Source organism: Candoia aspera, chromosome 1 (assembly GCF_035149785.1).
Source record: "Candoia aspera isolate rCanAsp1 chromosome 1, rCanAsp1.hap2, whole genome shotgun sequence".
Taxonomy (NCBI): domain Eukaryota; kingdom Metazoa; phylum Chordata; class Lepidosauria; order Squamata; family Boidae; genus Candoia; species Candoia aspera.
In genome coordinates, this window is record NC_086153.1 from 324,927,838 (window position 1) to 324,952,437 (window position 24,600).

The 24,600-nt window shown below is 41.9% G+C and overlaps 1 protein-coding gene across 2 annotated transcripts in view; it reads left to right on the forward strand.

The window, feature by feature from the left end:
* Window positions 1-5,975: 5,975 nt before the first annotated feature.
* The window catches only part of MAP4K5 (mitogen-activated protein kinase kinase kinase kinase 5), a 95,176-nt gene continuing 76,551 nt past the window's right edge, over window positions 5,976-24,600 (forward strand). Inside the window, exons 1-2 of one of the 2 annotated variants that reach the window (XM_063290553.1) lie at window positions 5,976-6,236; window positions 9,959-10,238. In XM_063290553.1, the coding sequence (XP_063146623.1) occupies window positions 10,128-10,238 (111 nt within the window). In that variant the 5' untranslated portion in view covers window positions 5,976-6,236; window positions 9,959-10,127. The remainder of the gene's footprint in view (window positions 6,237-9,958; window positions 10,239-24,600) is intronic. The other variant, XM_063290554.1, reaches the window with a different exon arrangement.

The following is a 24,600-nucleotide window of genomic DNA, read 5'->3' on the forward strand; positions in this document are numbered from 1 at the left end:
CCATTTTTGCCTGGAATTTACCTCCAATGTTTCTAATTTTCTGGAAGAGGTCTCTTGTCCTTCCTATTCTATTGTCTTCTTCCACTTCCGCGCATTGCTTGTTTAAAAATAATTCCTTATCTCTTCTGGCTAACCTCTGGAATTTTGCATTTAATTGGCCATATCTCCCCCTATCACTGTTGCCTTTTGCTTTCCTTCTTTCTTGGGCTACTTCTAGTGTCTCAGCAGACAGCCATTTTGCCTTCTTGGTTTTCTCTTTCTTTGGGATGTATTTTGTTGCCGCCTCCTGAACAATGCTGTGAACTTCTGTCCAGAGTTCTTCCGGGACCCTATCTACTAAGTCCAGTCCCTTAAATCTATTCTTCACCTCCACTGCATATTCCTTAAGAATATTAGTGAGCTCATATCTAGCTGATCTGTGGGTCTTCCCTAATCTCTTGAGTCTGATCCTAAATTGTGCAAGAAGAAGTTCGTGATCTGAACTACAGTCAGCTCCAGGTCTTGTTTTTACCGACTGTACAGATGTCCACCACCTTTGGCTGCAAAGGATGTAGTCAATCTGATTTCGGTGTTGTCCATCTGGTGAAGTCCATGTATAAAGCCGTCTCTTAGGTTGTTGGAAGAGAGTGTTTGTTATACAGAGTGAATTGTCTTGGCAAAATTCTATCAGCCTATGTCCTGCTTCGTTTTGTTCTCCCAGGCCATACTTACCTGTAATTCCAGGTGTCATTTGACTGCCCACCTTAGCATTCCAGTCTCCTGTGATGAAAATAACATCTCTTTTAGGCGTGTTGTCCAGTAGGTGCTGCAGATCCTCATAGAACTGCTCTATTTCAGCTTCTTCAGTATTTGTGGTTGGGGCGTATATTTGGATCACTGTGATGTTAGATGGCTTGCCCTGAATTCGAATTGAGATCATTCTGTCGTTTTTTGGATTGTATCCAAGCACTGCTTTAGCCACTTTACAATTAATTATGAAGGCTACTCCATTTCTTCTGTGGTCCTCTTGTCCACAGTAGTAGATCTGGTGGTCATTTGATGTGAAGTGGCCCATTCCAGTCCATTTCAGTTCACTGACGCCCAAAATGTCTATCTTTAACCTTGACATCTTACCAATAACCACATCTAATTTGCCCCGGCTCATAGTTCTTACATTCCAGGTTCCAATGGTGTGTTGATCCTTAGAACCTCGGATTCGCTGTTCACCACCAGCACCGTCGGCGGCTAGCCGTCCTTTCGGCTTTGAGCTAGCTGCGTCATCACGTCTGGGGCTAGTTGAACTCATCCTCTGTTCCTCCCCAGTAGCATTTTGACCATCTTCCGACCCGGGGGTCTCATCTTCCGATGGTATACCGACATATCTCTGGTTGTACTGATCCATTTAGTTTTCACGGCAAGAATACTGGGGTGGGTTGCCATTACCTTCCCCAGGGATCACGTTTAGTCTGACCTCTGTCATGACCTTCCCGTCTTGGGTGGCCCTTCATGGTTTGGCTGATGGCATCACTGAGGTGCTCAAGCTCCAGCACCACGACAAGGTAACGATCCTTTGCTGAAGGTTTACAATATATCTATATACAAATACTGTACATACCTACTGAGATACTGAGTCTTTCCTTGGTGGAGATCGTAAGCGTAAACTCAACCCTTGCTTTATCAGAATAATAGCATGGCAGGCCAGGTTCTGGCTCAATAAAAACTTGGCTGAGATTCCCAGATACTCCCTCTAGAAATATATCTCCCCCGCCCCCCACCCCCATACAGTTGGCCCTGACCCTGTTGGCTTTCAGAAAGGCAGTAAAAACTTGGCTTTGTCCTCAGGCTTTGGGGCCAGGTTGATTGGAGTTTCTGTCTGCAAGAGGGTGGCAGTGTGACTTTCAGGTTGCCCATTACTGCGCTGGATTTTAACTAAAATTGTTTATCTTGTTTTTTTAACCTATTGTACACCACCCAGAATTGCAATATTCAAATTTGGAGGCTATATAAATTTTTAAAATAAATAAATCAACTTAGTACAGCTTGACTAAACCATTAGGCTCAAACTTGGCTGAAGACTCTCAGATACATCATAGGAGAAAGCTAAGTAAGAATCTTTTATGCAGACTATGAAAAAGCCATTGAAACAGTCAATTGCACTCTGTCAATATGAAAGTGCAATTCTTACAACCACTATAGCTTAATTCTGATCCTTTGTTTGTTTGTCCTTCCCATAGTTTAATAGACTTTTGCCTTGTACTTCTTGGCCTTGAAGTTGGGCAATTGTTCATTGTTGACATAACTGACATCTCTACCCTGAAAAGTCCTGATTTTTGAACTAACTCCCGTACTAAGATAGTGATATACTGTCCTAATTTTTGGTTGCTGTTCTGGCTGGCTAACAAAATATATTACCTCAGTAGTGGTAGTAGTGGTGGTGAGAATATTTTAGAGCTACTTATTGGTTGACGAATAGCCAATGGTATGCATTACCTTCCATCCTAAGATACAAGTCACTCACCACTGATCTACCAATGATGGATTAAGCTAAGTAGATCACATGACCACCCCCAACACTGTGGGGGGAAGTGCATTAAGATTCACACACCCTACTCTGTGGTGGCTTCAGCAGAAAAACTTGTTATTTTCTGGATTGTTTAGGACTAAACTATTTAATTCTTGACTCCTTGATCTTATGACAGATGAGGCTTCCCTCATAAGATCAAAGAGCAACACTGTGGTTGCCAAGGAGTTCTAGTGCTAATGAAAATGGCAACTGAAGAAGGGCCTTGGATGAAAATGGCTTCTATTTATGTTCACATACACACACCAACTAAGGGCAATGTCAAGAAAAAAATTACATTGAAATAAATGTTAGTTTTAAAGGCACCACAGGGGATCAAACCCTTATGTGGAATATTTCTAAAAGAATAGAGATGGGAGTCTGCAGAAATTAGATTATTTGAAGCTGATTAATTATTTCAACACTTAGTTTGTAAAAAGTGCACTGGTGTCTGATTAACTATTAGAACTTAAACTAGGTTTCAGTCTTCATTATTGAAATATACATCCCTAAAGCACATGGGATGAGGATATGTAGTAGAACATCTTCCTTATGATTGATGTCCACACTCACTTAGATGAACCAAGGTAGGAAGAGAGCTGTGTTGATCTGTGGTGGCAAAAAATCAGCAGGCAGGTATTGTAATGTGTAATGGTATGTGGGAATGACCTTGGGAGACAGGAGGAAGAGCTGCAGACTAGACCACAGTCAAATAAGAGGCAGCTGAGTCCACAGAACCATTACAAGTATCTGACTAACAAATGATGCTCACTTCATCAGCTACATAGAGGGCCCAGACTGATACAGACCTCAAAGTGACTGTTTTGGAAACGCAGGACTTTTAACAAACCATCAAGCAAGAAATAATTGAATTCACATACATCAAAAGGTTTCAGGCAATCTCAGAAGATCTCAACAAACAGAAAGGCTTTTTAACACAAGAAACATGTTAATTGATAAGGTACTGGCAATTTGTCTCATCGGTAACCATATCTGCATAACCAACTTATCTTCCTTTCTCCCTCACCTTATCCCGGTCTAAATCCTACATTAGTCTAGCCCAGTGTTTCTCAACCTTGGCAATTTTAAGCTGTGTGGACTTCAACTCCAGCATGCACTGGCTGGGAAATTCTGTGAGTTGAAGTCCACACAGCTTAAAGTTGCCAAGGTTGAGAAACACTGGGCTAGCCACTCAGTGCAGCTGATAAAGGGAACCGATTGATTGTAAACCACCCAGAGTCGCTTGCCCAGATGGGCAGTGAAGAAAGAAAGAAAGAAAGAAAGAAAGAAAGAAAGAAAGAAAGAAAGAAAGAAAGAAAGAAAGAAAAAGGAAGGAAGGAAGGAAGGAAGGAAGGAAGGAAGGAAGGAAGGAAGGAAGGAAGGAAGGAAGGAAGGAAGGAGCAGCTCATAAAAGCATATGCCTTTTAATACCATTTGTTAATTAGGTGACCTAAGAAAGTCATATTGCAGTATTACACATGGCAATAATCTTGTATCTTTCTGGACAGGCCTTCTTGGTGGTTGCTCATGGGATGGCTTTCCTTCCTGTATCTGAGGACACCTCTTACTACATTGTTTAAATGAAGAGCCATCTTTTCACCCAAACCTTCCCTGTATGAATGACTGAGGCAGTTTGGTTTTTGACCTTCTTCCATTCTCCTTTCTGTTTGAAACTCAGGTGGCAGTGCCAGAATTGGTTAGTATCAATAGGATACTACTTGGAAATCTCACTGCAGTAGGCTGGACTGAAAGAACCAGGAGGAGGCAAATGCAAACCATATCCATATTGTTGCCAAGAAAACCTAAATGGATGCATCCATGAAGGAATCTAAATCAACCTGAAGGGATTTTTACCAGCTTTAACCCTTTTAAGGTTTCATTTAATTATGCTTTTTTAATTGGACCGCAAACCTCTTCAAGATCGTTACTGTTGTGCGCCAGTTATGCCCTTTCCTGGATCAAGATGCCCTCTGGATAGTCACTCATGCCCTGGTCATCTCCCACATAGACTATTGCAACGCACTCTACATGGGGCTACCCTTGAAGAGTTATCTGGAAGCTTCAGCTGGTTCAGAATGCGGCTGTGCAGGCAGTGATGAGTGCCCCAAGATCGGCACATATGACACCACTGCTGCACAAGCTGCACTGGGTGCCAGTTTGCTTCTGGGTCCAATTCAAGGTGTTGGTTATGACCTTTAAAGCCCTACATGGCATGGGGCCAGGCTACCTGAGGGACCATCTCATCCCCATAACATCGACCCATCCCACCCGGTCCTGCAGAGAGAGTATGGTACGGATCCTGTCGGCAAGGGAGTTACACTTAGTGGGATCGAGGAGGTGGGCCTTCTCTGCAGTGGTGCCTGCCCTTTGGAACATTCTGCCTCCCCCCCCCCCCAGGTGAGGCAGGCTCCTTTACTCCTGACCTTTCCGAAGGGTTTGAAGACTTGGTTCTGCCACAGTGCCTGGGATGGGAAGGGCAATAGCTCTTCCTGGGGGTGGCTAGTGGCATAGTTCTCCCTACCTAATGTAAATTTTCCCACTTGAATTTTATATTTATATTTATTATTTTAGTATTGTGGATGTTGACTTTTTAAATTTTGTGCTGAGGCTTTTAAAGGATAATTTTATTGTAAACCACCCAGAGTCCCCCTCTTTGGGGGGAGATGGGCAGTAATAGAAATTTGAATAATAAAGGAAGGAAGGAAGGAGAAGGAAGGAAGGAAGGAAGGAAGTGTGGCATTTAAAAATGATTTGAAAGAAATCATTCAACCCAACCACATATATACTGTTCCTAATGTTTGTTACTTTGGGTTAATACAAACACACAGAGTAGAACCTATTGGTGACTGGGAGGGATGCTGATAGCATTTATTCCTGCTTGATGAATCCTGCGTTTTAAAAGTACGAATATATGCATACATTTATAAAGCCCTGGTGGCAGAAACCCTTTTTAATTTTGTGTATGTCTTTACCGCCAGGCTCAGACTTTCACAGCCAGATCGGGACAGCGTAAGAGAGATCAACTGCTCCTCCGGATGATTTGATCTAGAAGAACGACGCGATCCTTAGAAGGGTTTGTCGGCGCTGAGAACGAACATGGATTGAGCCTGTGCGAGGATCCTGCTCTGAAGACGCCCGTTCGTTCATCCGGACCGGGCTTTCGTTGGGGAGCGGGTGAGTCAATCCCTTCTTCCGAAGGGAAAAGAAGGGCGAGCGGGCTCGCTGGAGCCAAGGGCTCCGAGAAGCTGAGGCGGTCGTTTGTGTCGCCGTCTCGAAAAGACGCCCATTCGGAAGACCCACGCCGGGGCGCTGTCGTTCTGCTTACCCCGGGCCCGGCCCTTCCGTGGCGGCGGCCCCGCCGCCGAGGAGGCTGGACCGAGAGGGCGGGACTCCAGCGAGAGGAGGCGGGCACGGCGGTGGCTCCTATGTCTGGCGTGGCTCGGCCCGGCGCGGGTTCGAGCGGCGTTCTGGGAGGCGGGTGAGGCCGAGCAGCTCTGCCCAAGCCGACCAGGCCGTACTTGCGCGGCGGGCCGGCCGCGGAGCGATTCGGCGGGCCGGCCGCTGATCTCCGTTTGGCCGAGCGAGGCGGGACAAAGCGGGGCCTCCTCCTCCTCATCCTCCGCGACTCCGACCGAGGGAACTGCCCGACTCTGCTCGGGAGAGGTGAGACGCCGCGCGGGATCGGGGCCTGCATGAGGTAACGGGAGGAAACGGAGCCCCCTTGACCACTTCGACCGCGGTTGGAGGAGAAGGGAGGGGTCCGGGCCGCCCCCATCCCCCGAGTAAGAGAGGGCTCCCAGTGTGGACCTTTGTGCGAAGAAGCCAAGGAAATTGAATGTGTAGTAGTGGGGAAGCCGAAGGGTGCAAGGCTTTTCGCCTCTCGGGGACCTGAAATGGGGGTTCTTCATAACAATAGCTGAGTGGGGTGGGTTAGGAAGGGAAGGGAAGGGAAAACGAAATAAGGGGAGTACGAATTAAAGGGAGTATCTCCAAGTCCACTGTGCAGAGACTGGACAGAGTGAAAATATCTCCTGCATACGATGCAGGCTGTACTTGCACAACAGACGAACTATGGTTAATGAGTTTACTCAATAACCCAATTCTTTGGGTTTGCAGAGTACCGCTGTTTATTAAAGTAACCATACTGGCTAGGTTGGTGCAATATGCTAAAATAGAAACTAGCCAACTGCATTCTAGTCTAGCTTGTTGCATGACCCTAGCTCTATGCATGAGTGGCAGGGCTGCCGACCTGGGAGAACTGCACACTTTTTTCTTCAGGTTCCTTCATGACTGAGGGGTGTACTTTTGCTTTGTGGCAAAGGCTGAAGGAATCCTTGGTGACACCAGGCTTGAGCCATTCCAGCTGTCAGCTCGACATGGTGATGAGAAAAGATCCCTTGCCCCATGGGAAAGAGTGGAAAAGGCCAGTGTCTTCCTTTGGCACCCATTGCTAATTTTAAAGAGTGAAAAAAACCCTGAAGTTCATCAGCTTCTGACTTGGGGCCTTTCCCCAGTATTGAATTGAAGTGCTATTTCCCCATCTTGGAGGCTGCATGAAATTTGCTGTCCTCAATTCCAGTCCCTATATTGCTTCTATTTGCAGTTATCTGACTTCTCTCCAAGGTAAGGTGTGATAAAGCCTGACAGATTTTATATACTTAGGCAGTGTTGGAATTGGGCGGTGGGGAGGGGATACTGTTTTAAACTAGTGCAGGTAATGATCACTTAAGGCTGTTGCACTCATGGGCTGGGAAGGATACAAAGGCAATGTCATAGGAATGGTGCAGAAGCAAGATGTTGCCAGGGCATGTTTGTACAGGGGAAAGATCCTCACACTTGCTCTGATGCTGCTGTATTAACTGGTCGTTCACAACATTCCTAGTTTTAAGCTTGCTTTGAAAAGATCTGACTCCTCGTATGGAAACTTCCTGGATCAGAAGCCCACTGCTTACACGGTTTTATCTTTGGCTTCCCCTTCATATATTTAGTAAAATGTTGTAAAGAGATTCATGCTAAATCAGTTAACTCTGAATTACAGGGAAGTCTTTGTTGCAGACTCAGTAACAGAGGCTGGATAAATCCTGTTATAAACAAACTGATAGTGGACATCCGTGTTGTGCCATGAAAAGCTGGATGCTGCAGCCTACGTAAATCAGCAAAGCAAGCAAATTTGCTTACATTAGCTTATTGTGCCCAGTTCAGCTCCGGATACTGTACAAGTTTTATTTGATGGATTCCTCAACTGCAGTTTCACTTGCCTCAGCAGCATGGCAAATACTTAACCAAGGACTAAAATTTAATGGTGCATATTATAGGGATGACTTTTAGGAGATTGTTTGGTGCATTGTCAGCTTGCCAGTTGTTTTGTTTTTGGAAACTGTTTGCTGTTGGACCTTGTGGGTATCAGGCTTAAGACATCTACCTTCTCTTTGTTAGTTTGCTTCTTATCCTTCTGTTCGTATGTTAAAGTTATAGACAGCTTGACTACTGTTACCTCATTTCCCTCTTGCACACTTCCTTCTTGTTTTCAGCTCCCCTGGCAGGATCAAAGATATTTATGGCCCAGCTATCCAAGTAGGATTGTAACTTGTATTTGCATGCTACAGTTGGAGTCCTTTCAAACTGAGCAATAGCTTTTGAAACCTCATTTTTAGTATTGTTTGAATAGACAGTCAATTGTACATGCCATTTAAGTATGGAAATGGGAATGATGATATGTAGTTCTTTAAAAATTCAGTGGAAAATATAAGCTACAGAGCATCTGCAAGAAAAAAAACAGCATTCAGGTATTTGCAAGGGAGAAATATGGTATTAATGTGGTTTTTGAGAAGTGGAATGTAGATGGTGTACAGGTAGGCCTTCCTTAGAGTTCTTGATGCAGCTGTTACTGTTTTTTCCTAGAATGCATACTGAGAAGTGGGTTTTAGATTGGAATGTCTGCATTCACATTTCTATTTGAGTTGTGGGCAGACATTGGTACTGAGGATAACATCCATCAGGCTGAAGATTTTGCATCTTTCAGTAATGTTCTAATATATAATGCTATGATGCTATGGCTTGCAAGTGTTATTGCCAGCCAAGTGCATGCCTTCTGGTACCCTGAGCTATAGATGATACGTTATCTAGTATGGTTGGTTGGGGACATCATTTGATATACAGCGACTGAGAGTAAGATGTTCCCCAAATTCTTTTTTCTTTCCCTGGAGCTGTTAGAAAGAAAATACTATAATATTATGCCTAAGTCACAAATTACCAAGGTTCCTGTTTTAAACTTTGATAAAGTGCAGCATCTGGATTATGTGGTGCAGACAGTGATGATCTGTATGGTTCATGTTTTTTCCTTTGGAGCCACAAAAAATTTAGGGGAAATATGGGGTTCCCATTATCTTTTTTCCCATGCTATTAATATAGGGGTTGAGAGATTCATTTGCAAGGGATGATCAGCAGGAATACATATCTGTTCTCCCTAGGCCGTTTAATACTGTATTTCTCCCTTGCAAATACTCGAATGCTGCTTTTTTTCTTGTGGATGCTCTGTAGCTTGTATTTTCCACTGAATTTTTAAAGAACTACATATCATCATTCCCATTTCCATACTTAAATGGCATGTACAATTGACTGCCTATTTAAATGATACTAAAAATGAGGTTTCAAAAATGCATCCATTGCTTACATTCTGATGAAAATAGCATGTTAGGGCTCCAGACTCTGCAGTGGCATGGCTGGGAGCAATATCACTGAAGGGTTTTAGAAAGAGAAATCAGCAAGCCAGGATTACATGGCTCTCCCTCTTACTTCTAGCTCTCCCTGCATGGATCCCTTCTGTCTATGCATTCTCTATTATCTTGGCAAATGTCGGGTTAGAAACATGAATTTGCGAGTATAATACCCAGTTTGAAAGTTTGCTTATTGTCCTGTGAGATGACTAAGAATAAAATGCGAGTTCAGCAAAGTCAGATCTTATTTCAGCTTTTCTCTTAGCATCAGTCCTGATATCTACAATTTGGAGCAATAATGCCAGAATAGTTGAAGAAGTAAATATTAATACTTGGCTGACAAAGCTGGATTGCTGAGGCTGTTCTTTCTGGCCTGATGGAAGTGCAACTATGAATTATTTATAAAAATAATAAAGGCGGGATAAAATAAATAAACAAACAAACAAACTATGCTGTGATGAAAGATGAGGTACCTTCCATGGGCACCATGAAGGACAGAGGGCTTGAAGGTGGCAGAGCCATTTGCCAGCTTAGGCCTATTGAACTGAATGGGCACTGGACAACAGTATCGTATTTGTATCCCCTATTAACAGGAAGAAGGATTCCGTTTGGTTTTCCTTTTTCTGGTCCCAAAGTGTCTTGAGCTATCTCTGCTCTGGTTTGAAATCAAAACCTCATCGAATTTCCTTTTTTTAAACGTTAGGCCCAGCAAAGAGTGGACCGAAGCCATGTGTTCCTGCCAGCAGATCGTTCCTCTAGGATTTTAAGGACACCATTTACTTGGTTTCAGAAACCCCAAAGTGCTGGAGGCAGAGAGAGCTGTGCATCATTCCTGTTCCCCCTCTGTGGGGAAGGGGAGAGTGCATTAGCAGATGATGGATCCTCTGGCTCGCCCAAGTGGAGATATTATGCGGCGGAATCCACAGCAAGACTACGAACTCATCCAGAGAGTGGGGAGTGGTACCTATGGAGATGTCTATAAGGTAAGGCATGTTAGGGAGATTGCTGGTGAAGAAGAGGGGGGCCCTATCCAGTCGTGAATCTCTTGGGCTCCCAGACAAGGCAATCAGAGAAGACCCGCCTTAAGTTTCCAGGGTTTTTCTAGTAGAGTTTGCTAGGACCTTTCAGCTTAGCAGGATTCTGTCTGGTGGAATAGAATAATAAACACTAGAGCTTCAGCTTCTTGTCTCAGCGTGGTTCTTCACTCTATAACCTGACAGGCCAGGAAATCTTGCCAGCTAAGAGAGCAAGTTGGAATTCCTACCCCCTTCCTTTTCTGAAAATAGCCTGAATTGCTTCATAGATCTTGCAAGATGATACACCATTGGTTATTAGATGGATTTGTATGGATTGCATCCAGCCTTAACTGAATCGGTTTAGTGTAGTGTAGTGTGAACTGGCCATTGTAGTATGGAAGCCAAGCTCATCCATGTTCATCTAAGAAACTTAGAGCATCTGTGAACCTGGAAAAATGCATCCAGGTAGTCGTCACTTAACAACCATTCCTTTAATGGCTGTTGGGAGATACGACGGGGCTAAAAAAGTTACAACCCATCCACGAAGTTACGGCCATTGCACCACCACCACTCCACAGTCATGGGATCATGATTTAGGCACTTGGCAATGGGCTTGCATTTATGACTGTTTGCAGTGTCCTGTGGTCACACGATCACAATTTGCAACCTTCCCAGCTGGCTTCTGACCTGAAAAATCAGTTGGAAACAATGGATTCACTTTATGATGGTTGTGATTCGCTTTACCACCGCTGCAAAAATGGTTGTAAAATCAGGTCTGGTCATGTGGTGCCTTGCTTAATGACCTCATCACTTAGCGACCAAAATTCCGTCCCTATTGTGTTTGTTAAGCAAGGACTATCTGTACACTTTTCTCATTAAAAACAAATTAACTTTAATCATAGCAACATAATTGACTGACTTTAGATTTGTCTTCTATTTGTAGCCCCCATCCTTCGTGAATTCATTTAGACATTTGACTTGATTATGTATGATGTTATATTGCTCTATATTAAATGTATTTAAAAGCAATTCTGTCATGACCTAAAGGAAAATAATGGATTTTTGAAGTGGCCAATTTTGAGTGCCATAAAGAAGGACAGTAGCGGTGGGAGAGAAAACCAATTGAAGAGAATAGACATTGTGCATGAGATGAGTAGTTCCTTTTATTGAAACTTATAATGGGGAAGTTCACGGGGAATTTGCTCCACACAGTTTAGAGGGAAGAACATTTTGATTTTTTACTTGGTCCAATTGTTGGCCTCCTTAAGTTGTACTGCAGATATATTTATCTGGGCTGGCACGAGCAGATATACACTGTGTGGGCATTTATCATCCAAGAAATTGAAAAATCCTAGATGTATGATTGTCTGAACTCCTAGTTTGTCTTTAATATAATGCAGTCTTGCCAGCACCGGATATGCCTTAAGAGAGCTCTGGTCAATTTATGGTTGGTAGAGAGCGCTTTCAGAAGCAGGGGGGAAAATCCCTCTTGAAGAACATATGTACTTTGATTGTGTCCATGTTTATATACGTACAGAACTTTAGAATATTGATTAATATTCAAGATTCTTTTAATTGGTAATCATATTAGTTTGCTTGTGTGTTATATCTGTTGATGCCCAGCTGAGCTGTGAAATTGAGTGCAATTCTTGTGTAGAGCTCACAAAAGCTTTCAGTTATAAACTGGAATTTCTCACAAAGCCATATTCCAGTTGCACTAACTGAAATTCCATAGTTTTTTAATAAATGTGTCCTACCAGTCAGTTCTGTAGAAACAGTGAAATGATTCAGCATTTATGGTGAAAGGTGAAAGGTCCCCTGTGCAAGCACCGAGTCATGTCTGACCCTCTGGGGGGATGCTGCTTTCACGATGTTTTCTTGGCAGACGATATCGGGGTGCTTTGCCATTGCCTTCCACAGCTGTCACCTTCCCCAGCAAGCTGGGTACTCATTTTACTGACCTTGGAAGGATGGAAGGCTGAGTCGACCTGAGCTGGCTACCCGAGAATCCAGCTTCTGCTGGGATCAAACTCGGGTTGTGGGGAGAGTTTAGGTTGCAGTACTGCCTCCTACTACTCTGCGCCACATGAGGCTGTTTAAAGTTTATTTATAGTTCTGTTTAAATGCCTCTAACTTAAGTTATGCAGTAAACGCCATTAGGACTGTTTGGATTGAACGCTTCTTTAGCTACTGTGGAATTCCATGTTCTCTAAAATACTGAATTTTTTTCACTAACACCATTTTATAATCCATCTTTAAGTTCTGAAAGCAAGAAGCAGATTACCATATTAAAAGTGTGTAACAACATTTATTTTAAAACTTTCTAATTTGCCTTTAAAGGCATTTTTTCCCCAACATGTGGTACATAAAAATAAAATATAAACTAGCATTAAAAATATTAAATACTAGAAAAGTTAAAACTGCCTCAATAATAAAAATCCTAGTTCCAACTAGAACCCTGAGAGACACTGATTCTGTGCCATCAAGCTGGTGTTGACTTTTAAATATCACATAGATAAGACCTTCTTTAGGATATTCTGGGGAAAACTCTAAAGAATAAGTGGATTTGCTCTTTAGGGTTTTATTCAAAGCTGACAGTGATGGGGTATCCAGGGAGTAAGGCATTCATCCCCTGGTGAATCCAGGGAGTAAGGCATTCATCCCCTGGTGAATCCAGGGAGTAAGGCATTCATCCCCTGGTGAATCCAGGGAGTAAGGCAATCTAGAAATGTCCTCAGATGAGGGCAAGAGAACAGGTAGATTGATACAAGTGAAACAACCTGGTCCCAATAATTTAAAGCTTTAGTGTTAAGAATCAGCACTTTGAATTGGGCTTGCAAATGTTGGTGTAATATAGCAGTCACATATTTTGATCAGCTTGCCCTTGCCAGTGCTCAGTCTTCGAAGGATGCCCCATGTAGAGCACATTACAGAGCTTAATTTGGATGTCAGTACTCCATAAAATAAGAAAACATGTTTTAAACATTCTACAAAGCAAGAGTTGTAGAAATGAGGGTGTGGCTAGTGAAATGACAATTCAGTATTTCCCCAGAGTAGAACCGAGCAGAGCCTGGGCCTGGATCTTAAATATAATTGTGGAAGTCATTCCTGAATACATGTTGCTCCATGCGGTTACATTAGCGTTGAAAGTGGAAGAACACATTGGAGGATCCAGTGTTACGCTTGTGTTACATATCAGCAGTAATGTGGGAGTGAGACTTGGGTGTTTGATGTGCCTTGCTTCCCAGTGGCAAGTAGGTCAGAGTATCACAATCTGTTTATTTTATTTAGACAGCTGGTGTGTAATTGTGATTTTTGTAGCAAACAGCCATGCCTTTACTACTTCACATTTGTCCCAGTCATTTTTTAAACTGTCTGGTATTTGCTATTACTACTTTTAATAGATTTGGGGTTGTTGTTGGTGTTTTTTTTTTTGGATGTTGTGCAAATATATACTATGTAGTCAGAATTAATTGCAAATAATACAAGCATCGTATGTTGATTTTTTTTTTAAGAAAGGAAAAGGGGAGAAAACAGCACAGAAGTTTGTATGGCAGGCAAAACACTCAAGATGATTTGACCAGATTGTTCAAAAGTCCTTTTTCTTTCCCCAATTTTGGAAAAAGATTAATTCAAATGTTGACCAACAACAAATACCAACTGCAAATTATATTCCATTTGTCTCAGGTGAATGGAAGTTAATTGCTTTTTTGATTTAGCAACTAAAGGTTCCTGCCTCTTATTATTTGAATCTGATGTGCCGTAGAGGTGGTTTGATTTTAAATCAGCGTTCTAATATGTATGAAGAAGTATTTTAAAATGTGGTTTTCATCCGAATAGTGCTTAGGATGAAATCCTGTCTTATCCTTCTGGTGCTCCATGTAGTATTGTGAACTTTAGCATAATAAATGCAGAAGTCACATGAATACAAAGACCTCTTACTATCTGTATTTGTGAGCCTCTTCAAGTGGGGTGAGGGTTTATATATCTGTTTCTAAAGGGAACATAGCATTTATAGGGCTTGATTAAAAAGTACATTATCCCTAAATTAACAGTTGCTTTTGGGAAGCAGAATCAGATAAAGACAGATACAGAATTTGCAGCATGTTTGAATGTTCATAATTCTGTAGTTGCTTCTTCTGATTTTCTATTTCAGACCATTCATATGGTTACCCTGGCTTCTAGATGTTAATCCTGTGTAATTGTAATAATATTGCAAAGACTCCCTGCAGCTTGTAATAGAAATGAAAGATGCTGCCTTAGACTGACTCAAGATACTGAGGCCCTTGGTTGGGTTCTCATGTACATTGCAAAACAATCCAGGAAGGTTTTTGAAGAGAGAAATAAAAGAAGCCTAAAATAAACAAGTAAAAGCAGATAAGGCTGTCTGTCTTTTGTTGCCACCTTCAACTAATGAGAGTGGTGTGATAGTTGAAGGCCATGAAGTCCTTTGCTTGAATCTTCTCTTGGCTCTGAATTCACCCCGTGGCCTTGAAACCGGTTGCTGCTCATGTGCTGCAGTGTTTCTTTTTTTGTACTTGCAATATGAATATACAGGTACTCTTCACTTAACAGTGGTAATTGGGACCAGCAACTCCACTGCTAAGCGACGTGATCATACAGTGCGATGTCACATGACCACACCAACTTATGATGGCAGTTGTGGCAGTTTCAGATGCCATTGTTAAGTGAATCCTGCGTGGTCATTAAGCGCAATGTCACATGATCGCTGACCTCCTGCTGGCTTCCCCTGTCCTAACAGTCAGGAACCACGCTGAGACAAGGAATAGGTCTCTAGTGTTTTATTACTGCTACATTAGACAGAAAATTCTAACAAACTGAAGAAGCGTGGGAAAAACCCAGACAGATAAACCCCAAAGTCAAGGTAGGTCTGATCTGTGTCTCTTTGAATGGCTGCTTAATTCCTCAGTACTATGCATGCGTTTTCCCCCCTGGATAGGGGCCCCCTCCTGCTCACCATCAGTACTCATGACATCCCCATTGACTTTGCTTGTCAGAAGCCAATGGTGGAGGTTGCAAATGGTGATCATTTGACCGCAGGATGCTGTGACTATCGTAATTGCGAGATGGTTGCCAAACTCCAAATCATGATCACGTGACCATGGGGATGCTGTGACAGCCTCACTACGAGGATCGGTCACAGGTTTCCTCTTTCGGTGCCATTGTAACTTTGAACAGTCACTTAACGAGTGATCGTTAAATGAGGATACCTGTAGTAGCTTTGACCTGCTTTATAATGCTAATGTAAGCTTGCCGGAAAATATTCAAAATACCACCATAACATATAGACTGTATATTTATTTGATAGACCTGTTCCTCAAAGACCTTGCATCATATGTAGATATTATTTGAGGAGTGGTGTGGTTATGGGCTAAAGAGGATCTGAGTTCTTTCCTCCACTCAGAGGTCATAATATCCTATTCATGCACTGTGTTTCTAAAGAATCAAATCAAACTGAGGTTTTGGAAGTTATTTTTTATGTAAGTTGGTTTGTCATGCTCTCTCCTAGTATGAAGGTTTGAAAGAAACTTCAGTCTTCCTTAATGAGAAAGCCCTCCAGATGCTTTTTATGAAGAGATATAACGTGCATTTTTTGGAGGGGTTATTGCAGCTGATGCTAAACTGCACCATTCTTTTTAATCCATTGAGTATTGAATTGGAAGGGATGAAAGGTGACCTGGGTCTAAACTAGGGATTGGCTAACTATTCAAGCTCTGCAAAGAAAAAAAAGAAGAAATATATTCATTTTTAGTTGTCCAAATCTTGCACATCTATCAAATGTATCAAGACGTCTGTGGTGTTGCCCGTGAGGTCTCATGCAGGAATGTAGAGATCTCATGAGATAAAGCAAGCTTGCAACATTTTTGCTATTTTAATTTAATGTGTTTATGTTTTTAAAATGGTGGTTGAGCAATTCAGAGCATCCAGCCTGTTGAGGCAAAGGCTAAAAATGTGGAGATGGCAGAGTTGTCCATGGAAATGTCACTTTTAGTGTCACAAGCCCCTGAGTCTCTGGTCTTCAGATGTCACTTATAAGCAGAATCCCTCTTCTGACCTTCCCTCTCAACATGCAGATGTTGGTGGCTGAGTGGAATGGAGTCTCAGAAGGGCAGGGTTGTGCTATACCCCTTCCCTCCTTCCTACTTTTAATTCTCACATGAATAAGCTGAATGTCTGTATAAAGCCTGTGTTAATATCCTGTATCTGCTTTCATTTCTGGACATATTCCTGGGATATCCCCAGAGCAGGAAGAAAAGGCAGAGGGTCACTGGAAGCAGTTGCAGAGTTGAGGGGAAGAAGGAATGTGGTGGGTGAGGAGAACAAGTGGGCAGTTGCTGTTATATACAACATTCCACTTAACTTCTGGCATTGTTGGTTTTCTGGTGTCATTTTTTTTTACTGCAAATGTGGTGATGCTTGCTATGTTAGAAGCATAGAATTATCCAGTACAAAGTAAAACAACATCTCTCTTTTTTTTTTTTACTACTAGTTCAAAGAGAAAATAATTCTCCACAAAAGAACTTGGCGAAGCAGACCAAGTAAATTAGGTTTCCCTGTATGCCCCGGCTGCCCTTCCTCTGCTATCAGTGAGATGGACTAGAAAAATACGTCACATGTTCCATCTTGATTATTTCCTCTCCAACTCATTGCCCTAGTTTTGGATAGGATTTAGTTAGGTATTTTGAGAGAGCTCATTTTCATAAAGAAAAATGAGGAGGTTTACATCTAGATGATTGCTTTGAAGATCATTCTATGGGAGTTTTGATCAAATCTCACTTATCATCTTGGGCCATTTCTAAGTCAGTGTCAACAATGGACTGCAGGTCTGCAAATGAGTATGGAGTTAGGTGGCATTATGTCCATAGGAGGATCGAGTGAGAAGTCATTATCTCAAGCGAATCTCTTTCCATATAAATTCCCCCCTTCCAAAAATATTAAAATCAACCATATTCTGCTTTCACGTCCACTTTAAGGATTCTGGACTGGCCTCCATGATAAGTGGCACTTATATTGCGTCTGAGCAGAGAAAAAGATTGATTGATTGATGGTCCCATCCAAACTGATGGTAGGACACACAAAGGTATTTTTAATGTTTTATCCTGGTTGTAAACTGGCCAGAGTCCCCCCTTTGGGGGGAGATGGGCGGTGGCAAAATTTAATAAATAAATGTTTGTTTGTTTTTTCAAAAGAGTGTTACATTAAGAGAAAAGAGCTGTGCTTTATCAAAGCAAAGATCTACATAATTCACCATTCTGTTGCTGCACTAATGAGCCAGACACCTTTAGGAATCCACAAGCAGGACATGAATACAGTAATACAGTTATCACTCTCCCATTCATGTACCATAGCATCTATTCGGAGGCAATCTGTAGTCATAATTAATAGTCACTGATAGCCTCATTCTTTGTGGATGTTTGTGAATTTCTTTTGTCCTTAATCTGTCACCAGCTGTCTATCGGCACTTCCACACTTGTGACCATTTTCATTTCCTAGATGCTCAGTAGCTTGAAATGCATCCCTGATGCATTTACTTCTGCTTTACTAGAAGTACTAAGTCCTGGAAGCAAGAACCACTGCCTTGCCCTGAGTTGCTGCAAGTGCTGCAGCAACAAAAGTTCCATTACCACACTTGCAGGCAAAAGACATCCACTGCCTGCATGCAGCCCTCCCCCCACAGAGGAAACTGACAAAATAATTATCACTTTCATCCCTGTCCCTTTTATTTGGGCTAAGGAGGAAGAAGTGCAAAGCCATCCCGCTGCCTTTCCCTGAGACAACCTGAAGCTTAGGAGCTGGGAGGAAGCATGGAGCAAAAGTTCCCTTCAGTGGGGAATCAGAGCCACAGAGTTTTAACAACACCCTCCCCCCCCCCATAAAAATCCTCCCTAGCTTTGCAGCAGTCTCGTTTATTGATTGATTGATTTTCTATCCCACCTTTATTAATTTTATAAATAAGGCAGTAAACATACCTAATACTCCTTCCTCCTCCTATTTTCCCCACAACAACAACCCTGTGAGGTGAGTTGGGCTGAGTTATGCTGTATCTGAGCCAGAAATAATTCAACTGAGATCATTGTTACTGCGGGGAACACAAAGCTCCAGAGCTCTTTCAGACTGGTGCAGAATCCTCATGCGGAAGGGCCATTCACATGATGACTCCTGGGGAAAGGTTCTGTGTGTGTGTGTGTGCGCGCACAAGAAAGATATCTGAACACTGCATTACTTACCTGTATATGTTTTTACCATGTCCTTTCTCACGCCTTTTTCTTATCTATAAAGCCTTAACTGTGTAATTTTATTCATAGGACACTTGCTGCAGCTGCTTTTTCATTTTGGTTGCCTCTCCACCAGAACTTTATAAACAGTTCTCCAACTGTGATTGCACTGCAGATATATTTTGATAACTGACTTTCCCCCACTTTCCTAATCATCCCCATGGCAGAATTTCTATTTTTCAGAGTTGGTGCAGACTGGGTTGATGCATTAATTAAATTATCCACCATAACCCCAGGATCTCTTTCCTGATCTATCACTGCCAGCTCAGAGCTCATCATCAATTTTTATATGCAGTTAGGACATTTTGCTATAGCGTATGTCACTTTACTGATCTTGAACTGCATTGCTGCTTTAATATCCAGCTCTTATTTAAAAAGGTTCAGAATGGCACCCACAGTCCAGCTATAGAATAAAGAGAAATTGTCAGTAGATTCTTCCACTTGGTTTTAGACAGTGAGATGCATTAGGCACTTTTTCTGGACCCAGGATAATGGAGTATGGGATATGCTGCCAGATATATCCTTCTGGAGAAGTACTGCTTTGGTAATTGTTTTGTTCTGAACATTTTTAGCCCTTCTTAGTGCATAGTGATCAATTTTTGTTCAACACAAAATTTTAGGTCTTTACTGAATATTGAAAATTAGTTCTTCTTCATTAGTCTGTATATTCTGCCTTGGGATAGAATCAAGTTGATCCAGGAAGCTGAGAACTTCATGTGGCGTTGAGCAGTTACCCTTGGCTTGCTAGATGGCCGTGGATTTCTCAGAATCTCAATTAGTCATCTATATAATAATCAAATGCAGAAAGATTGAATGTGTTGTGCATTGCACAACACTCCTGCTGTTGGGTAAGCTAATAATAATAAAGCTGTCATTTTCTTTCCTCATAGCTTTTTGTGTTTTGTGGGTTGGAAGCAGCATTGCTTTCGTCTTAGTCTTGTGATCATGGAACCGGCCAACAAGTTTTATTCATGCTTCTCCCCACCCCCTGCCCTTTTGCTTTTCATCTCTGCTCCAGGCATTTTCCTACATGGGCATGGCTAGAGGAAGCTGACCTCTAACTAGATGGAATTGTTATGATGTACTAAGTTAGTGTCTAGTTCTAGATCTTAGGATTTTACAGAGAAACATTAAATCATTCCTTGTAAAAATTTTCATACAGCAGGATGGTAGCGTAGGCAAGGAGATACACTGGCCAAATAACTGGGTTTGAATGCATTGTAGTGCTGCCCCAGTGTGCATTGAACATAAGTAGACTTATATTCATAAGCAAATAGGAAGCTTGTTTGTGCAGTGGCCAGGAGACTGCTATGGAAACAACCACATTTATCACATACAACACAAACTACTTCAAGTTTCTGCCACGAAGAACTGATTCTCTTCGTTTGCATATTGCACTAAGCTGTGGTTTGCTTATGTTTTGTTAAATGAGTCACAGTTGGCTAGGTTCACCCAATGGTAAGGAATATACTAAGTTTCACAAACCACAATGGGTTCACACAACACACTAAGATTTAATGTGTTTTGTTTGATTTTGGGGTAGCATATTAGATGAACTGAATCATTAGGTTTAACTGTAGGTTGGACTAAACTTTTTAAACTAGGATTTGTGTTAATGAACACACTGGTAATAGGAAACCCAGTTAGTTTTATTTGTTTTTAACACTTGAGCCAGTGTAACATGATAGATTAAAAGAGAATTTGTACAAGGGAAGGTCATTGGGAGAGAAATTCTGTAGTCCTCCCCAATTTGCTTATTCTTGGTTCAGCAGTAAGAACTGCTGCTTAGTTCCAATAAATTGTAATGGTTGAAGCTAAAACATCTCATGAATTATATTTGCTTGCTGGATTCACAGGCTGTTGATTCTTACTGGATCTTCATTTTGTGTTAAAGTTTGGTTGAGCTGTTAGGGTGTTTCATTTTCTTTCAGAATGCCTGGGCTAGAGAATTGAATTTTCATTTCCATGACTGAGAGACAAATCAGAAAGGAGGATGGGATGATATGGTGGATTGCCTCTGAAGGATTTGGTTTAAAATGGAAAAGTCAAGAGATTCCTGCCCATTATATTAGCTTTCTACAATATACATGTAATTTTTCTTTTTATTTGAACTAGTTCCTCAGAAACAGCCTCATATACAGACATTCTCCACCTACTTTTTAATTCAGAAACAAGGCTTTGACCAACATTACATTTCTTTGCTGCCCATATATCCCTTTCTACTTTAAAAAGTCATTCTGTAGCAATCATGGCATAAGTTCAAAAGGATTTGAGGGAGAGAAGGTGTCTTCTAAATAAACATAGGATTAGTTTGCAAAGTTTGGGACAACAAATGAAAAGTCTAAATTGAACTCCGCTTTACTGAAGATATATCTATCTATCTATCTATGTAAGTTGCATCCTCTTAAGACCATAGAAGGGGATGAAAAGGTATTCTGCAAATAAACATCTTAAACCTAACTTCTGTCTTCCTGTGTGAGTGAAAAAGAGCCAACTCAGTCAAGTACCATGAATTTTGAATCACTTTGGGTATAGCACATTTAAATGGATTTTGGTACATTGGTACATGTGTGTCATTGGGTATGCCAGGTAATCTTTCTATGCATTTATGCACCATAGATAAGGGATGTACTGTCCTAACAGCCAGGAACCACGCTGAGGCAAGGAACTGGTCTCTAATGTTTTATTGCTTGTACATAACAGGAATCCTAACAAACTGAAGAAGCGTGGGAAAAACCCAGACATATAAACCCCAAAGGTTAAGGCGGTCCCGATCTGTGTCTCTTTGAATGGCTGCCCAATTCCTCAGTGCTACGCATGCGCTTAACAGTCTGGATGGGAGCCCCCTGCTCACCATCCTTACTCATGACATGTACAGTTATATGTAAAAGAATGTCTGATTCCAGTCAGATGAATGTTTTAGCGAATTCCTATGTGAACAAATGCTGACACAACTTCTGTGTGATATAGACTTAAACACAACAACTTCCTGCAAATTTGAATGCATATTCAGTATTTCTTGCAGTCGTATGAAGCTGCAAAACTTTTTTTAAAAAAAGTTGAATATGGCAGGTACAGAAATTTAGACACTCTTCAGTCAGTACTTTGTAATACCTCCCTTGGCAGATGTACCGGTGTCCAAACATTTCCTATAGCCAGCTAAGAGTCATATGTCCTGGAGAACATTTTTACTTGATGAGGGGAGGGCGTGTTCTTTAAAGCCTTGTTATACAGCTGTTTAGAAATGGGTGATTTCATTCCTGTAACCCCTAACCTGGTGGCAGCAGCTAGCTAACCTTGGATCTTAAAAAAAAAAAAAAAAAAGCCAAGCAGTATTAGACCTAGTTAGTATTTGGATAGAGACCGCTAGTAAATCCCGAGACTGTAGGCTAGTTTAGGAAATCAAAAAAATAACCCAGAAGAGGGAAATGCCAAGAAAATGACATGTCCATGTAGTCACCAGAAGTCAAGCTTATGCATTTCTTTTCTCCTCTGGACTTTATTGGTTTTTCTCTCAGAGGGATTACAGGGAACCATAGTCAGGCTAATCAGAGTTATCTGGAAGGTTGCTAGATTGCATTACATGCTCTCCCAAAGCTTGGTGGAAGGAAACCAAGCCAATGTTTGTAAATTGTTCCCCCCCACCCTTTTTTGAAAATAAAAATTCCAGCTGTTAAAACCAAAACAGTTTCCTTTCTATGTGGGTTGAATTTTGATAACTGGCTATTCATCTAAGGAAAAAAGATATGATTATGTCTTATATTATATATCCATTTTAGTTGAGTTCTTTTATTTTGCAGTCACTGACTTATTCAAACCATTTCTTTATATATTGATATTTTGTAAGGCCTCTAAGGAAAGATTGTTCTGACACGTGCTGGGCTTAGAATAAATTTCACTTGTGGCATCTAGTTTTTCTTTATGCTTTCGCCTATTAACAATGTGATCCTAACTTTCTGGGTTATTCTTTAAAACCAGCAAGCCTCACCTGTTGTTGTTTATTCGTTCAGTCGCTTCCGACTCTGTGACTTCATGGACCATCCCACGCCAGAGCTTCCTGTTGGTCGTCAACACCCCCAGCTCCCCCAAGGATGAGTCCGTCACCTCTAGAATATCATCCATCCACCTTGCCCTTGGTCAGCCCCTCTTCCTTTTGCCTTCCACTTTCCCTAGCATCAGCATCTTCTCCAGGGTATCCTGTCTTCTCATTATGTGGCCAAAGTACTTCAGTTTTGCCTTTAATATCATTCCCTCAAGTGAGCAGTCTGGCTTTATTTCCTGGAGGATGGACTGGTTTGATCTTCTTGCAGTCCAAGGCACTCTCAGAATTTTCCTCCAACACCACAGTTCCAAAGCATCGATCTTCCTTCTCTCAGCCTTCCTTATGGTCCAGCTCTCACAGCTGTATGTTACTACTGGGAATACCATTACTTTAACTATGCGGACCTTTTTTGTCAGTGTGATGTCTCTGCTCTTAACTATTTTATCAAGGTTTGTCATTGCTCTTCTCCCAAGGATTAAACATCTTCTGATTTCCTGGCTGCTGTCAGCATCTTCAGTAATCTTTGCACCTAGAAATACAAAGTCTTTCACTGCCTCTACGTTTTCTCCCTCTACTTGCCAGTTATCAATCAAGCTGGTTGCCATAATCTTGCTTTTTTTGAGGTTTAGCTGCAAGCCAGCTTTTGCACTTTCTTCTTTCACCTTCATCATAAGGCTCGTTCAGTTCCTCTTCGCTTTCAGCCATCAAGGTGGTATCATCTGCACATCTGAGATCGTTAATGTTTCTTCCAGCGATTTTAACCCCAGCCTTGGATTCCTCAAGCCCAGCACGTCGCATGATGAGCCTCACCTTATTGATTAGATTTATATTCTGCCTTTTAGCCAGAAGGCTCAAGATGATGTGCATAGTGCTCTCTCCTCTTATTTTCCCACAAAACAACCATTTGGTGAGGTAGACTCTGCTGAAAGAGGATAGTTTAATGCTCCACCGGTCTGATGCTTCAGAACATGGTTCCGCAAATGAAAGCCCTTGCAACTTTGAGATACAGCCCTGAGAATGCCTCCAGAGGTTGCCACCAAGCTGCCATTTTTGTGTGATGGAAAGGGGAGGCTATTAAATATATAAGAGGGAATCAGGTTAACTGTGTTTAACTCAGTTAAATTGAATTAAGACAGAGTTTTTGTCCCAGGCTCCCTGTTTTTTAAAGTGCTGTACACCTACAGTTTTCAACGCCAAGTGTGGCACACACTGTAAGGTTTAAAACCAGACGCAAGGCCTTCCTGGGCTGGTATCCGGTCTGCCTGCCTCTAAGCTTAGGGCAGGAACAGAGCAGCAGCCGTTGCAGTGATAACTCTTTTGTAAGTGTCTCTTAGCATTCAGAAGAGCGTTAATTGGGGAGGGGGCACTGCTTGGTGACAGAGTATATGCTCTGCCTGCTTAAGACATAAAGTTGTATTCCAGGCAGCTCCATGCAAAATGGGTGAAAAAAATGTGACCTGCCCCTATCTCTTTTGGAGTTCCAGAGAGCTCCTCAAGTGAATGGAGCTGAATATCTTCCTTTTCTCCTTATTTGGTGTTCTCAGGGGAGTTAAGAGTCCAGCTGGGTGATTTTGGGCCAGTCACTTTCTCTTAGCCCAACCCACCTCACAGGTGATAATAGGAGGGAGAGCCTTACCTACACTGCCTTGAATTGCACAAAGCCCTAGGCCTTTGGCAAGGATGATTGACGCCCCTTTTCTTCCTTTCCTTTGTTCCCATCCGGGTTTGTTTTCTCTGACCTCATTGTTCCTTTGTTTTATGTTGTTTTTGTGCTTTTTGTATTGTTCCTTGTTTTTAAATGTTTTTAAGAACTTGTAAACTGCCATGGTTTAGTGTGAACAGAAGCTGCAATGGCTCTGAGCAATATCCCAGGCCTGACCTATACAGAGGGCTTATATTGTCTACAACTGGAAGAATAGATGATACAAACTCCTGTCCTGTTCCTGAATTGAAAAAAAAATTTTTTTTTCTGGAGCCTGATCACAGCTAA